The following is an 18,190-nucleotide window of genomic DNA, read 5'->3' on the forward strand; positions in this document are numbered from 1 at the left end:
TGAACCAATAAGTAATGGGGATACTTAGCATTATTTTATCTTGCAATCTTCTGGAATGGTTTAGCAACTCATACAAGTCAAAGTTTTAATTCTTTGGTATTGTTTGAAGTTTCCATTTCTATAGAATCCATCGTCTAACACATGCATACATTTAAGATATTTATAACTTTTTTGCAACATAATAAAAGATAGGTTTCGGTCTTTTTGTACGAACTGTATGTTTCTCATTTAAGGCTATCTATTTATTCAAAAGTAACAATGTTGTTCAGACCAGATAAATCACAATTATAAATTAAGTTAACTTTAACTTAACTAAAACGATATCTTTCCAGATTAAAGAGCTTAAGGCGAAATTAACCGAATCAACGGACAAAACTAAAACTTCTGAACAACGTGCGAAGGAACTTGAAGCCATTTTGCAGGTAAGTTTATAATTATTTGAGAATGATCTTAACGTAATCTACATTTCAAATATGTTTTTTTTTGCAATAAATGTGAGTGTACAGTCAAGGGCATAAATATATATACATTCCCGAAGTTTCAAAAATATGTGTACGCTCTTACACCTTAGACAATAAAGTTGTGTTCACATATTTTTGAGCCATTTGTCTAGATCGATATTTTTGCCTTCGACTGTACCTACAGAATACAGAATACAGAATACCGATTTTTATTGGTAAAATAAAAGTACATTTTATGAGTCAAAATAAAATACAAATTTTGCAAGTAATAATTATAGTTTATTAAAAGCAAACATTAATAATGTTCGTTTTACACAGCAGTGTTGGGTCAGTGATCTTCGGTTAAGGTTATACACATAAACTCATCTATTGCGTGTTCTATATTAATAAGGAATAATTTAAGTTTTTTTTTAATGCAGTGATGCAGTCATTTTTCGAGTCCTTTAATGTAGACGGGAGTGAATTGTAGTTTTGGTCCAATTACACAATTATTACACAATAACTAGACTTATATTGACCGGGATATAGACCGTGATTACCTTTTGTATTATTTATGAGTTCCCGATATTTCGACGCAGTTACATGCATCATGTTCACGGGTGACTGAAGATATACAGAGGGAGTAGCGATGGGCAGTCCGGTGGCTCCAGTAGTGGCTAACATTTGGATGGAACACTTTGAACACTTTGAGCACCTAGCCCTTTCTGCGCCCCCAGTTCCCGTTAAAATTTGGAAGAGGTACGTGGATGATGTGCTGCATAATTAAGGGTGGTAAACAGGAAGCTGAGCTGATGCTAGGACACCTTAATAGCATGCACCGATCCATGTCGTTTACATTGGAAATGGAACAAGAAAGGAGTATTGCGTTTCTTGATGTTAGACTGAATGTTACAGGTTGTGGCATGCTGGGACACTCAGTCTATCTATAGGAAACCGACTCACACGGACCGCTATTTACATGCGAGCTCGCACTATCATCCCAGACAGTTATACTCGGTTGTGGCATCACTGACTAATCGAGCCCACGCTCTGTGTGACTCGCTACATCTAAACCAGGAGTTGAACCATGTTCAGAGAGTCCTGAGGATGAATGGCTACATAGTTAACATTGACAAACGGGACACAAAAACCAAGCGCCTCACTCATCGCGTTGAAAGACAGCCAGCGTTTATGCCGTACGTCAAGGGAGTGACAGACAAGATATCAAAAATACTAAATAACTACTCTGTGAAAACTATCTTCACCCCGCACAGGAAAATTGCACAATTTCTGCGGTCGCCTAAAGACAATTTTCCCCTGAAAAAAACCTGGTGTATACAAAGTTGAGTGCAGCTGGGGTAGTTCGTACATTGGGCAGACTGTTATTTCTCGAAAAAGGGAGCCGAAAACGGAGACAAATTAAACACCGGCCGATCACATTGACAATTATATTCGACTACCTTCGGCGGGTGCGCAGCGCGCCGTCATATCTTAGATTACCCACTAACATCCCTCCACCATTATTTCTAAAGTTACAACTTAAAATTACAATAGCCTAAAAGAATTGTTTATAGTCAACAATATTCCTTAACCGTTTCTCAGTAGGCTCAGTTGCCTCCGGTTCAACCGGAGGCACAGTCATGTCGCCAGTATTATTCCCGGGGCCAGCATCCTCATACTCCAAAGAGTGGTCACCATCTGTCTCTTGCTCGACTTGGTCTGGCTGGTCCTCTAATCTACCAGCATCTGGTAATTGATCAGTTGGAGGTGCTGCTGTCTGTATCATCTCTGTGCCCGCTGGATGCTCATTTAAGATGAGGGATACTTGAGTCCTCCGCCACTGAGTCGGCTGCCGATGAAGGCTGTGACAATTGTGCTACCTCGGTCACTCTTGGCTGGACCGACGCCGGAGCCGCCACTGCACTGTAGTCCGACACACGTTCCTCCTCCCCCTTATATTTCAAAATTTGATTAGTGTGCTTTTTCACACTTCGGTTAAGGTTCACTAATTGTACTATATACACTGAAGATCCAAGTTTTTTTAATATTTGACCCCTAGCTAATTGTTTATTTCGGTTAATATAAACTTGCACTAACACTTGCTCACCGACTGCAAAATTCACTTTGCGTGAACCACGGTATTGTTCACTCTGTTGACATTGTTTTTCTTTGACGAGTACGTTGAGTGGTGCGCTGGATGATGCAACTCTTTGTGGTGCTATTAAATCCAACCTACTTCTTAATTTCCGCCCAAATAATAATTCAGAAGGGGATCTGTCTGTGGTGCTGTGTTTGGAATTCCTGTAATGGAATAAAAATTCTTGTATTTTACATTTAAATCTTTCCCGCTGCTTCCCGACATTATTATCGCCTTAATAGCCCGCTTTATTATCTTAACGTAACTTTCGGCTTGCCCGTTACTAGCCGCGTTATAACTAGGTGATGTAATATGTTGTATTCCATTACGAGTGCAAAACTCCTTAAATGCTTTGGACGTAAAATAGGACCCGTTATCACTACAAATAACATTAAATATTCCAAATCTTGCCATCATTTCGCATAGCCGTTCTATAATTACTCGAGTACTATAATTATTAGACACCTCGAAACATTCCACCCATTTTGAGAACGCGTCTACGATAACTAAGAAAGTTCTATTGTTGATGAGCCCCAATAAGTCAACGTGTACCCGATACCAGCTGTGCGGCGGGAACGGCCACGGCGTGAGCGGCGCCCGCCCGGGACGCGACCCAGTCCTCGATATCCTGTGACAGACGCAGCCACCAAAACCTATCGCGGGCTTGCGCTTTCATTTTATGGACACCTAAATGCCCCTTATGTAACTCTTCAACTATTTTTGACCGCATAGATTGGGGTATAACTAGTTTATGACCTTTCAGAATGAGGTCGTTTTCGACAGCTAACTCACTTCGATTATCATAGTATGGTTTTAGCAATACATCTTGAATTTTATTAGGCCACTCATTTAAAATAAAATGGATCACCTTTTGAAGTGTGCCGTCCAATTGCGTACCTATTTTTATCTCATTTAATGATAAAAAACTGTCGCCCTCATAAACAAAGTTTAAGTTTACATAATTACCGTTGGTGGCTACGTCGTCTATTATGTGCAAAACCGGTTCCTCGCGCGGCGCTCGGCTCAAGAAATCGGCTGAGTTACGCGAATTTGACACATATTCAATTTTATAGTTATATACGCTGATAATAATATTGCGTATCTTTGTAGTCTGTTCGCCGAAACTTCAGGTATACCTTTCTCAGGATTAAATATAGACAAAAGTGGCTTGTGGTCCGTCCTTAAAGTAAATGGAATATTCCGCCCATATAAGTATTGATGATACTTGCGGATTCCGAACAAGATAGCACTTGCCTCTTTTTCTATCTGGCTATACCTTTTTTCGGCAGCAGACAAGGATCGCGAAGCATAAGAAACCGGTTTTTCTACCCCTTCCACTATTAACGATAAAATAGCACCAAGGCCGTAAGGCGATGCATCTACTGTCAAAAATAAATCGGCATCCGGATTAAAATGTGCTAAATTTTTATCCGATGATAATTCTTTTTTTATCTTGTTAACTGCATCGGAATGTTCCTGTTTCCAAATCCAAGGTACATTTTTTTGCAACAATTCGTGAAGCGGACTAAGAATACTAGAAGCATTTTCCACAAAATGCCTATAATAGTTGACGAGCCCTAAAAATGATTTTAGCTCAGACACATTACAGGGGCTTTTAGCTTCCAATATTGCCTTCACTTTTTCTGGTGACTTATGAATACCGTGCTTATCTATAATGTACCCTAAATACGACACCGAGTTTTGGAAAAAGGAACATTTTCTTTTTGTAACACCAGGCCGGCCTCTTCTAGTCTGCGAAACACCTTATTTACATGTTCACTTTTGTTTTTCCCCGTTACTCGGATGTCGTCCAAATAAACAAGAACCCCATCCTAAACCCGCCAACAAGGTTTCCATGGTTCTTTGAAAAATGGCCGGCGCCGACGCTAAGCCAAACACTAGGCGCGTATACATGAATAGTCCCTTGTGAGTATTTATAGTAGTTAACAATTGTGAATCTTCTGATAAGACCTGGTTGTAGGCGCTCGACAAGTCAAGTTTTGAAAATTGTTCGCCCCCATTAAGTTTAGCAAATAGTTTATCTACGCGAGGCAGGGGGTATTTTTCTACTAGTAAATGTTTATTAAGTGAGACTGAATAATCCGCACATAATCTTAACGACTTATCATGTTTTATTACTGGCACAATAATGGACTTGCATACTCTGAATAATTTATAGGAACTAAAATGCCTAGCCCCGTTAATCTATTTAGTTCCCGTTCTACTTGCTCTCTTAGAGCGAAAGGTAATGGGCGTGCCCTACAAAAAATAGGTTTTGTGTTCGAATTTTATTTCCAGTTCAACTTTTGTATTTTTGCAACAACCTAAATTATTTGAAAACAGTTTGGGATACTTTGAAGTCAATTCATCGTATTTGCAAAAATTTACCTGACAAAGCTCCAAATTAAATTTGGAAATCAAAACTCTGCCTAAAAGCAAGGGCCCTTCGTCCCGTGCCACATGAACCGTGTCATTAGTCACAGATTTATACCTAAAGGGTAGGTTCAACGTGCCTAATGTATCGATGGGCCCACCGTTATAGCATTGTAGGTGCTTATCAGCCGGTTGCAGCGGGAAATTATAGAATAACGACTTATAAGTACTTTCGGGTATCATCGTTACCGGAGAACCCGTGTCCAACTCAAAAGTTACAGTATTTTCATTTACTACGACAGATTCCTTCATGGGTTCACCTCGAACTGAGCGAATATTACATACAACACGCTTACCGGTTACATCGTGGTCATCATCAGCGCCGCACTCGACGTAGTACTGTCGAGATACTCCTTTTGAACACATTCGTTTTAAATGTCCTTTAACGCAGCAACGTTTACAAACGTGATGTTTAAAACGACACGAATCCTGCTGATGCCCTGTGTAGCCACAAACTCCGCATGCGGCGCCGCTGGTGCCGGCGCCCTCTCCGGCTGGGGCGCGCGCGGCCGCGCTCGGCCCGTGCTGCCCGCGCGGAGGCCCGCCGCCGCTACGCGCCGGTGCCGCCGACATCTTCAGCACTTGCAGAGGAACGTGCTCGGCCTCCGTTGCCGCGCCCGCTGTGGCGCTTCGACCTTGCTGTGATCCTATTCGCGCGCTCCTCATGCCTTCTGCAATTTCTAATGCTTTTTGTAATGTGACGTCCGCCATTTTTGTCGTAAATAGCTTGTCCCGCTCGGGCCCGTGCGCCATGCCGAGCACGAACCGATCCCGCAGCAGGTCACCGAATGAATCCGCGCTGAACTCGCAATGCGCAGCCAGGCCACGCACGCGAGCTGCCCACTCCGCCATGGACTCGTTCGCATTTTGAACTGCACTGTGAAACTTGTACCGTTCCGCAAATCCACACTTTTTACTTGTACTTGCAAAATGTTCATCGAACAGTTTTACCACGTCCGCGTAGCTTAAGTTCGTGACTATTTTCGGTAAAGCGAGATCCCGCGCTAATTTATATGTTGCTTCCGTTAAACAACTTAGCAAAATAACACGCGTAACCGATAAATATTTTCGTCGTCGCCACTGTTATTTCTCGAAAAGGGAGCCGAAAACGGAGACAAATTAAACACCGGCCGATCACATTGACAATTATATTCGACTACCTTCGGCGGGTACGCAGCGCGCCGTCTTATCTTAGATTACCCACTAACACAGACCAAACGCACTATTGCCTGCAGAATTAAAGAACACATTGCTGCGGTCAAGAACAATGATGTTCGCAAGTCAGCTATTGCTCAGCATCTCCTTGAGTCGGGTACAAATCACTGGATCGAGTTGCATATTTCCAAGGTCATTTCGACAGAACGCCACTATATACCAAGATTGGTAAGAGAAGCCGTTGAAATTCACAAATACAAAAATTTCAATCGTGAAGATTGGTTTAAACTGTCAAATGTGTGGAATCCTGTAATTTGTTTGTGTAAAAAACCAGTGATATCCGAATCTAACACGCGTAGTGACACCGTGAGTGTAGTGTGCTTGGACAGACCAACGAGTGTGAACGCGACCAGACCAACAAGTGTGAATGCGACCGATGGTAACGTTGAAAGCGAACGCAGCCGACGCGCAAGAATGAGGGTAGATCGAGCGCTGTCTACACAACTTTGACACCCACCCGCTATCTTCAGTCACCCGTGAACATGATGCATGTAACTGCGTCGAAATATCGGGAACTCATAAATAATACAAAAGGTAATCACGGTCTATATCCCGGTCAATATAAGTCTAGTGAAACTAACCGTGAATCATTCAAAACTCTATTACACAATAATTTTTACATGGCTTAGTAAGGCCGCAAAAGCCTTAAATGATTCCCAAAAAAACGACTTTGAAGTTTTAGATTTAAACTGAATTTTTTATCGTCATTGCTGACCCTATAACGTGGGCAAAGTAGGTGTTAATTTATCATCCACTGTGTAACATTGTTTAACTCCACCCAGAAACTATTTAGTTCTCGCTTTTCTCGCACCAACACTTATTTTTAGTTTATCGTGAATATATATTACTAGTTTCCTAATCAACTAAATGAGCTACACTTTATAGAACATCCCACTTCTCTCGTAAGTTCAGTATGCACTACTATTCCTAGATATGATTGAGGTTATTCCGTAATCCGCTGTAGGAGGAAGAGCGCTACGCCAGTAATCTGACGTTGAACCAGCAGCGCGCGATGCACTGCTCTTTCGTCGAGCAGCAGAAACTCCTGGCGCTCAAGAATGAGGAAAAACTTTTTAATATGCACCTTAAAGGTAGGTATCGTTTTATTTCCTCACAGGAACCAAACTTACTCGTTCAATTCAATACCATTAGTAGGAGATCACAGATCACCTTATGAATGTTGGAGGAGAAAATGTTTTGTTGTGTATTCTGCCCTGATTCTGCCAGGCCAGATTCTGGCAGTGTAACAGCCATTGGAAAATCAGTATACATATGTTTGGAAATTATTGCGCAGCGTGGTGTTTCCTATGCGATCTGTTAATTGAACACCTAAAATGCAGCGCTCCATAGTAGCACAATCGTATTAAGTCTCACCTCGAAATCCTTCCAAAGATATGAAATTTGGTATGTATGTTAATTAAACGTCTCTATTTCATGTCCACACTATTTGACATTTGGGGACCTCGAGGAATCGCAGCCATCTTGGAAAATGTGTACCATCCTGGATAAATTTGCGTTTTACTCTAAATATACGTTCTCTATGAAAATATGGTGTAAGGCAACATTAAAGCTTATTAAATTCTACACAAAAAAGTCCTAGATAACTGCGGAAAAAATACATCTTGTTATAGAAAATAATAGCTGAATCCAGATTTAGCGCTTATACCCTTTCAGGGGATATTCTCTTAATATGAAACTTGGAGGAATATGAATTCTACTTTTGTCTATACATTTGTACACGTTCTACTCCAATATCAACATTTTACTCGACTGCGACCTAAACAGAAAGTAGGGTTATGGGTTTAAATACTGAAAATCAGTACACCCTGTAGCTCAGGATACTGGACGGATTTTTTTAAAATGACATATCGGTAGATTCCTCTTGCCCTACACAACCTGTTTACACCAGACCTGTTTTATTAAAGAAAAATTAATACAGCCGCCTTGAATAGCCGCCGAATAGTAAATCATATTTTTACTTCTAGCGCCTAAACTATTGAGTGGATTTCAATAAAATAGACATCAGTAGATCCATATATATAGTCCTCCTCATTGGTTTCGATGACGGCGACCTCAGCAATTATGGATTACGCCTATTATGGGCTCGAATGTGGCTGTCCAGGCCGAACTTGGTCTTAAAGACTCTATTGCAGGTGCTACAATAGAGTTGGCCAGACGCGTTATACGTATACGCGTACGAGGGCTTCGGTCTTTCTTTACGTTGTTGGCGTTTGACATCTAAGGTAGATCCATAAGTGGTACACGAGTGCTATGCAATACAAATTTACTAAAATAAATGGAGGCAAAATGTGTAAAACTTAAAAATGTGACTACATAAATAGATTTTAGGTCTTAAATGGGGTTTAAACAGTAGTGACAGTAATGAAATTTGACACCTACAATTTCAGGGATCCCTGTTTGCGTGTCATAAAATTGGAGCTTCGGGGACCACGGGGATCAAACGCCATCTTGAAAAGTATGTCTTTTTTGGTTTTTCTTTTTTTCTCGGAATATCTGCGTTTAATGTAAATACTGTGTATGGCGAAACGAAAGCTTATTAAATTCCACACTAAAAAGTTATACAACACCATGTCCCAAAACGAAGCCTTTTTCTAGAAATAGGGCTCAGAAGTCAAAAGGTTGTACTTATCATCTCCTACAAATTTTTTATTTTAAGACGGATCAGAAAAAAATACTTGTATAATTTTTTTACCAATTTTTGGAACACAAAAACATTATCTACCCAACCACGAAAAATAAAATGTGTGGAAACTTGTAAGCTTCTTCTTCGCCCTATTTCTAGAAAAAGGCTTCCTTTTTGGGACATGGTGTTGTATAACTTTTTAGTGTGGAATTTAATAAGCTTTCGTTTCGCCATACACAGTATTCACATTAAACCCAGATATTCCGAGAAAAAAAGAAAAACCAAAAAAGACTTATACTTTTCAAGATGGCGTTTGATCCCCGTGGTCCCCGAAGCTCCAATTTTATGACACGCAAACAGGGATCCCTGAAATTGTAGGTGTAAAATTTCATTACTGTCACTATTGTTTAAACCCCATTTAAGACCTTAAATCTATTTTTGTAGTCACATTTTTAAGTTTTACACATTTTGCCTCCATTTATTTTAGTAATTTTGTATTGCATAGCACTCGTGTACCACTTATGGTTTTACTGATGTCTATTTTATTGAAATCCACTCAATAGTTTAGGCGCTAGAAGTAAAAATATGATTTACTATTCGGCGGCTATTCAAGGCGGTTGTATTAATTTTTCTTTAATAAAACAGGTGTAAACAGGTTGTGTAGGGCAAGAGGAATCTACCGATATGTCATTTAAAAAAATCCGTCCAGTATCCTGAGCTACTACAGGGTGGACTGATTTTCAGTATTTAAACCCATAACCCTACTTTCTGTTTAAGTCGCCGTCGAGTAAAATGTTGATATTGGAGTAGAACGTGTACAAATGTATAGACAAAAGTGGAATTCATATTCCTCCAAGTTTCATATTAAGAGAATATCCCCTGAAAGGGTATAAGCGCTAAATCTGGATTCAGCTATTATTTTCTATAACAAGATGTATTTTTTCCGCAAAGTTATCTAGGACTTTTTTGTGTAGAATTTAATAAGCTTTAATGTTGCCTTACACCATATTTTCATAGAGAACGTATATTTAGAGTAAAACGCAAATTTCTCCAGGATGGTACACATTTTCCAAGATGGCTGCGATTCCTCGAGGTCCCCAAATGTCAAATAGTGTGGACATGAAAAAAGAGACCTTTAATTAACATGCATACCAAATTTCATATCTTTGGAAGGATTTCGAGGTGAGACTTAATCCGATTGTGCTATAGCGCGTTGGCAAACCTTTACTTTGGACTTTTATTCTTTTATTCTGAAAGTCGCTTTGTAAATTTTTTTGAACACGATGCCTAAACTGGAGTCTTTTAGAACCGACGGTTGCGGCGGAAAATCTTTCTCTTTTAAAACTCTTTCTATCTTTCTACATTGTTTCAGCTTCAAAAGCCATCGTCAGTAAATTGGAAAAGAAACAAGCCGAAGTCCTCAGAAACCTCCAGAGTGTGAAGGAGTCACTTTACAATATCGTCAGTATCTTGTTATAAACTTGTCGATATGAGACCCGTTTGAATTCGTATAAGATGTGAGTACGAGTATTGATACGATGATGTGGATTGTTTCAGTGTTACCAAGTGGAGACGATCGGCTCGCAAGTGTCGCACATGGAAGGCGCGCAGTCGGAGCGCGAGGTGTCGGCCGAGTTACTGGCGCGCGAGAACAGGTCAGATGAGCACGGCTAAATGGTTGCTTTTGGTGTTGTGTAGCGCGTTACATCTCATTTTGAGTTAATAGCCTTGATTCTATCGAATTTGAAATTAGTTGTAACTTGCATTTTGCGCATTTTGTTGCCTTGTCTTTGTATTGTGTGCAGATAATCCACCTACTTCATATAGACCTCATAGGTCCCTTGCCAGTATCTCAAGGATTTAAATACTGCCTCAGTTGATGGACACTTTTCATACATAGAGATTTGGCTCCTTTATATAGTCTCTATGAATTTGTATTTTAAATAATTGTTTTGCATGCGCTTTCGCTCCTTCTCCTTCTATTTTATATAGATGTGTATGGTGCCTAAACTGTTACTCTAATAAATCGGTGTGTACAAAGTTTGGTGCCTAATTATTACCACATCTACACTGGTGACCCCGACGTGATTTGAACACGCAACCTTCTAATTAATATATAAATATAATTATGTTATTAATAACGTAATAATGTACAAATATAAGCATAGAGTAATAAATTAATAAGCCTGCAGTATTTGAAATGTCCGTAATATGTACAATTCAAAAATACGGGTACCACGGATGTTGCGCCACATAATCTCGTATGTTGACACACACCTTGGTGTTTCGGCAGAAAAAGCCTTGGCAGACTTCCTGAAGTGAAGGTTCATGCCTACCGACTGGAATTGGTTTCATGCTGGTATCAGATGGGTTAATTTAGGGGTCCCGATGGTCACCTTTGAGAGCGTATGCCAAGCAAGCACTTCCGGCAGGAATCATACTGGCAGATCTCGCTTTTCTGGATCGACCAGTAAATTTCTAACTGATGCCATAGCTATTATTGCAGTATCAGATGGGTTAAATGACCCCCCCCCCCCCTTTTTCGCACCGGAAGTGGCTATCTTTTTTGTACTTTCGGCAAGTTCCGCCGTGGCAGACTATCAAATTCGGACTGAGCATTACTTTTATGGGAAACCATTGTGCATTTCATCGCGGTATCAAGTTGGTTCGAAACTTTACTGCCGGCTCTTCTACCAACAGAACAACGTAGAGAAATAGAAGTATGAAGTCGCAGTTCATGGCCTTCACTAAATTAAAAAGCTACTTTGTTTCACTCCCTGGAGTGAGGAAAGTCGCACTTTCCTCACTCCAGGGAGTGACGAAAGTAGGCTTGTTCGAGCTGCTGCGGTGAAAAAGTAATGATTGCAATTGTTTTAGGCTGTTAGAAGTGCGCGCGCGGCACGCGGCCCGGGCAGCGCTGCTGGAGCGGCACTCGGCCAAGTTGCAGGACGACATGCGCCGCCTCGCGCGGGACCTCGAACATTTCGTCACCACCCACGTCGCGCTGGTCTGTACCTAAATCAGTCTGAAATTTCGCAATCTGCTAATTTATAATTTTTAAGAAACAAAAAACCGACTTCAATGGGGGATGCCGCTGAAAGTTTACTTATTGTTGATGGTGCACTCTTAGATTCCAGACAATGAAATGAAATAGACAGCATATTTTGCATTATTATCCTGATCCATCTTTTGACTAATTTTGCCTAATTGCCTAATTATTATAATATTGCCTAATAATGTAGAAAAGGAGGTAAAACTACCCACTTTTCTAGTAGCATTTCGTTTTTGTAAGGGTCGCAGTTCTAACCTAACCTAACCTAACCTACTTTTGTGATAGCATTTCGTTTCTGTAAGGGTCACAGTTCTAACCTAACCTAACCCACTTTTCTAGTAGCATTTCCGGGTCCGGGTCTGGGTCCGGATCCGAGTCCGGGTCCGTGTCCGGCTGTCCGGGTCCAAGTTTGGGTCAGAGTTCGGTCCGGGTCCGGATCCGAGTTGGTGTCCATGTCCAGACCCGGGTCCGGGTCCGAGTCCGGGTCCAAGTTTGGGTCTGGGTCCATAAGGAAGAGAACAAATCGCCAAACGTGAACTATGTGTCATTGAAGAGTTCCATTCTGATCATCATCAGCAGTTCCACTTAATCAAATGTCACTTTTTTAAATGTAAATGCTGGATTTGTTGATGAAAATACAAAAATCCCAATATGTATGCATTTCACATTTGAGGAGTTCCCTCGGTTCCTCATGGGTCTCATCATCAGAACTCGAGCTTGACAAAAATATGCCTTAAAAACTTAAGTGGCTTAACAAACATAAAGAAGAGGACAAATCGCCAAACGTAAACTATGCGTCATTAAAGAGTTCCATTCTGATCATCATCAGCAGTTCCACTTCATCAAATGTCACTTTTTAAAATGGAAATGCTGGATTTGTTGATAAAAATACAAAAATCACTATATTTATGCCTTTCACATTTGAGGAGTTCCCTCGATTCCTCATGGATCCCATCATCAGAACTCGAGCTTGACAAAAATGTTTCTTGAAAACCTAACTTGCTTAACAAACATAACGAAGAGGACAAATCGCCAAACGTGAACTATGCGTCATTGAAGAGTTCCATTCTGATCATCATCAGCAGTTCCACTTCATCAAATGTCACTTTTTTAAATGTAAGTGTTTGATTTGTTGATGAAAATACTAAAATCACTATATGTAAGCCTTTAACATTTGAGGAGTTCCCTCGATTCCTCATGGATCCCATCATCAGAACTGCGTTTTGACAAAAACGGGACCAATCTGTATGTATATACTTACAATCAAAAAAAGAATTTTCAAAATCGGTCCAGATATGACGGAGTTATGGAGTAACAAACATTAAAAAAAAAAAAACAACCGAATTGATAACCTCCTCCTTTTGAAATCTTGAAGTCGGTTAAAAATGAAGTCCGTTAAGATTTACAAATAATTATTATCAAAATTTTATTTTTGTCACTACCGTGAAATACTAGTTGTTTATGCAACTGATACATAATGAGAGGCGTTAAAATAAAAGTGTGGTTTTATGAAACGAGACACGAGTGTTTTAAGGCCTGATTATGTACAGTTGCATACACTACTTTATCTACACACATAAGTACCCTAAGATGGGTTCAGTAACCGTAGTGAAATGACCTGCATTGCTACTAGTGCTACCTGTAAAATATTAACTATAGACTATTGATATTAAAAATAAATTTGAACAAATACAAAAACAAATACTCATATTTTCAATTAAAATGTAAATTACAAACAACTTTTCACAATTATACTTTCGTAACAGCAAAATACCAACAAACAAATGACAACAGTAATGGCGGCAATTCGATCCTCAAGACAAGTTTTTTTTATTATAGACAAACGAATGAAGTTGTAATTGAAAGGCGGTTCTTTACGGAAAGTAATATTAAGGCTTTTAGACAAACTTTGATGGCTATTTATTGGTATGACATGGGCATAATTCGTTTTTTGAATAAATTTACCGACATACCGAGAAACGCCGAAAATAAAATGGATAACAAAAGGCGTCAAAGTGGCTAGTAAAATGAAACGGGTGCTTTGTAACGTAGATAAGCTATTGCAGCTAGAGGGCGCTGTTACCGTTAGCAGTCAAATTTAAACAGCTCTGCATGTTTAAATTGTTTTATTATTTACTTTCATGCATTTGTTCTAGCAAATACCTACATTTTGATGCATAATTTTCACAGTTTTGGTCTGATTTTGATTATTTTGATATCAGTGTATGGCTTGAGACATCAGCTTTAATTTTGTAGTACATTGCTTTAACGTCCGACTTTTGGTTTGGTTGAAAAACCCAAATAATCGAATTTTTTTTTCATCATTTTTGATTTATTTATAAATTTCTCTTAAACTATTATATATTTTGGGTACACAGTGTATTAGTGAAATATATAATATTTTATTGGCTTTCGTTTAATACCCCACACGTGTATGTGCAATCCATAGTTCGGGTGCGAAATGCAATATTCGCAACAAGGCGGGAGTCATTTTGATGACGTCATTCCGCTGAAGTAGATGGCTGTCTCCCGGCAGTTTTGGAGGCCCAGTACCATGCCCAACAGCATAATAAAATTTGGTAGCGGTTTCCGGATCTGAACTATCTCTTCGACCGTTTCCCATAAGGCATAGTACTATTTAGTATTGTTAGATGCATGGAAAACAAAACATCTTATGGGTATGACGAGATCCCAATAACAGTTATTAAAAGATAGTAACCGCAGCTCTACTCGCACCGGCACCGCATATCAAGACAACTCTCCTACGCAGGACAACACGTCGGCCACGAACTACACGGAAATAGCCACCCAAACGGACGGATCATTAGACGATTTTAGTTATATAATAGATACCCAGTGCCTTCCTACACCATGTTCAAGCAGAGAGGGCCTACCAAAAACTCCCACGTCCAACAAAGATTGTTTTCGTACCTAATAAGGACAAAGATTATACATTCCAAATTTTTCATCAAAATGTTCAAGGCCTCAAATCAAAAATCGATCAACTTGAATTAATAACGCAAAAAAATTGTTACAATGTGTTGTGCTTTTCAGAAACTTTTATGAAAGGCAATGAACCGAACGTGCTGCAATTGGACGGTTATAAATTAGCTTCACATTTTTGTCGGAAGCGTAAATCTAGGGGTGGAGTATGCATATATGTCGAAAATTCATTGTCATATAAAGTAGTTCACTGGATTTCTGATATGTCACTTGAAACACACTTCGAAGTCTGTGGTGTCTTAATTTCCGAATTACAATTAACTATAATTAGTATGTATAGAACCCCTGATAGTGATTTAGATGTATTTATACAAAATTTAGAATTGCTCGTATACAAATTAACATTACGTTCAAGGAATGCGGCTAAAAAAATAGTGATTGTAGGTGATTTTAATATTGATGTATTAAAAAATGACAGAGCTTCTAAATTGTTTAAAACAACATTAAAAAAATATAACTTAAAGCTGACTATTGAAACCCCTACCAGAATATACAAACAATCTCGTACTTGTATCGACAACATCGTAACGAATTTTAATACCTACGTTTCGGAAGTTTTAAACTTAGGCATAGCGGACCATACAGGTCAGCTAATAAAATTAAAAACTAATTTAAGTTTTTCCGAAAAATACTGGGTTATTTGGAGAAGAAACACATATTCAAACTTAATCATTTTCTTAAAATACATGCAACAGATTAGTTTCTCGAACGTTTTAGAGTGTACTGATGCAAATTTGGCGTACAATATATTTTTAGAGAAGTTTTCGCTACTTTTCAACCTCTGTATTCCGTTGGAGCGAAAAAAAGTTACCTTTAAACGAAAACAGAATTGGAAAACAAAAGGTATAAAAAAATCGTGCCGAAAAAACGGTACATGCATATTAAATATCTTCAAAGAAAAAATATAAACATATCATGTCGAATCCAGTACCAAAACTATGCAAAAATATTAAAAAAAGTCATTCGTAATTCAAAAATTTTGGCTAGCAATAGGTTTATGAATAACAGCTCAAATAAAACGAAGGCCACTTGGGCGTTAATTAAACAGCACACATCCAATACAAACACCATTAAACCTATGATTGATAGCATTGATCTGAACGGGCAAGCTACTCAAGATCCATTGGAAATAGTGAGAGCATTTAATACATTTTTAATAGACCAAAATATCAGCGACACAACAGCATTAAATTGGAAACCAATAAGCTCATCGCTTTGCCACAGCATATTTCTTTCCCCTGTTAGCAAACCTAAGCTAAAAAAGATAGTAAATTCATTAAAAAACAAAACAAGCTCAGGCCACGACAACATACCGTTACCAGTCATAAAAGCTTGTTTTGAATATATCGCGGAACCTTGTTCATATAATAAACTTAATTCTAGAATCGGGAATCTTCCCGGATGATTTGAAAAAATCTTTGATATTACCATTGCACAAAAAAGGAAATAAAAATATAATCAGTAATTACAGACCCATTGCGTTATTGCCTTCTTTTTCCAAAATTGTTGAGAAAGTTATTTACAGCCGAGTTGTACATTTTGTCACTGCGAACAACCTTATAAACAGCAACCAATTTGGATTTCAGCAAGGTAAATCCACTTCATTGGCAATATTTAAAACATTTGAGTATATTTGGGATGCAGTTAATAACAAAAAACCCTGCGTTAGCCTCTTCCTCGATATGAGCAAGGCGTTTGACTGCGTGGTGCCATCCATCTTACTATCACAGCTAGAACACTTAGGTATCCGCGGAATTGCCTTAAAATTATTTGAAAGCTACTTTACCAACAGGAAACAAGCGACGGTTATCAATAGTTATAATGAAGATACAAAAACTGTTGAAAAAGTCCAATCAGAATATAAAGCTGTAAATCTGGGCGTTCCTCAAGGCAGTATTTTAGGGCCTCTTTTATTCCTTATCTATGTCAATGAATTACCAAATATTATCGAGGAATTATGTGTAATGTTTGCCGACGATGCAACAATTTTATTTTCTGGTGAAACAATAGATGATACTTTTTGCACAAATATTAGTAACACTGTAAAGAAAGTCGTCAGTTGGTTAAAATCAATAAACTTAAAAGTAAATTTAACAAAAACTAAACTTATGCAGTTCAGGAATTATAAACAAATCCCGACAAATTTGAATGTGATGGAGTCAGGCACTTTGCTGGAGGAAGTAGACAATATAAGTTTTTTAGGTTTATCAATAGATCCTCAATTAACCTGGAAACATCATATAGAGAAGATCTATAGCAAAATTTCCAGTCAATGTTACGCATTATCTATATTATCCGAAACGTGTTCTGAAGATGTTGTTATTAGTGCGTACTACGCAAACATATATTCTCTATTGACGTACGGTGTCATATACTGGGGTAATTCCGTAGACGTGCAGTCCACATTCATTTTGCAAAAGAGGTGCTTAAGAACTATCTATCGTATGAACTACAGACAATCATTGAGAAATATTTTCAAGGACAAAGGTTTTCTAACTTTAACTGGCATATATATATACGAACTCTGTAAATTTATTAAGAGCAACAAGAATTATTTCACAACATTAGCTTCCCTCCGCGACAACCTTCGCTCTCAATATAAGTATAATTTAAAACTACCTCTAGTCAATAATAAAACTTACGATAAAAGCACATATATTACTGCCATTCGCGTCTTTAATCAGCTTCCAGATGAATTGAAAATGTTAGATGGCATAGAATTTATGCGTAGTTTAAAAAAATGGCTTATTAAGAATGAATTCTATTCACTAAAGGATTTCTTTGAATTATATTCTTTATGATACTGTGTCCCCTGTACTGATAGCTATGCTATGTACGTGTATAATAGTTAAGTGTTTCTTAGTTTTAATTTAGTTTTAAGTGTCCATTGTATACCCGAATTGGGTTACCGTTGAAACTCACATGTATCACACCACATAACACCTCTGTAACACGGTTGTACAATAAAGAAATATCTTATCTTATCTTATCTTATCTTATCTAGTACAGCGGCCAGAGGGCCTAATACACCATTTGATGTGACTGGACAGTATACTACCGACAAGTGGTATCGTTGTGTTCGGTAGAGTCTACTGAGTACGAAATAACAACTTGTCACTTTCTAAGAGTGCGGGGGGATAACTGTGACGTCACAAAATCGGGAGTACAACATTTTTAACTTTTTTCGTTTAACATACCATGTGGGGTACCAAATGAAAGGGCTTTGTGAGTAGATTACAAATATATAACATAATAGTCTAACATTT

General features: G+C 38.6%; 1 protein-coding gene across 1 annotated transcript in view; it reads left to right on the forward strand.

Annotated features, from left to right (window-relative positions):
• The window catches only part of LOC134754968 (coiled-coil domain-containing protein 39), an 82,612-nt gene that overhangs the window by 22,067 nt on the left and 42,355 nt on the right, over nucleotides 1-18,190 (forward strand). Inside the window, exons 9-13 of the mRNA XM_063691463.1 lie at nucleotides 333-422; nucleotides 7,190-7,316; nucleotides 10,242-10,330; nucleotides 10,427-10,524; nucleotides 11,747-11,876. Coding sequence (XP_063547533.1) covers nucleotides 333-422; nucleotides 7,190-7,316; nucleotides 10,242-10,330; nucleotides 10,427-10,524; nucleotides 11,747-11,876 — 534 coding nt within the window. The remainder of the gene's footprint in view (nucleotides 1-332; nucleotides 423-7,189; nucleotides 7,317-10,241; nucleotides 10,331-10,426; nucleotides 10,525-11,746; nucleotides 11,877-18,190) is intronic.

This window comes from Cydia strobilella, chromosome Z (assembly GCF_947568885.1).
Source record: "Cydia strobilella chromosome Z, ilCydStro3.1, whole genome shotgun sequence".
Classification (NCBI taxonomy): domain Eukaryota; kingdom Metazoa; phylum Arthropoda; class Insecta; order Lepidoptera; family Tortricidae; genus Cydia; species Cydia strobilella.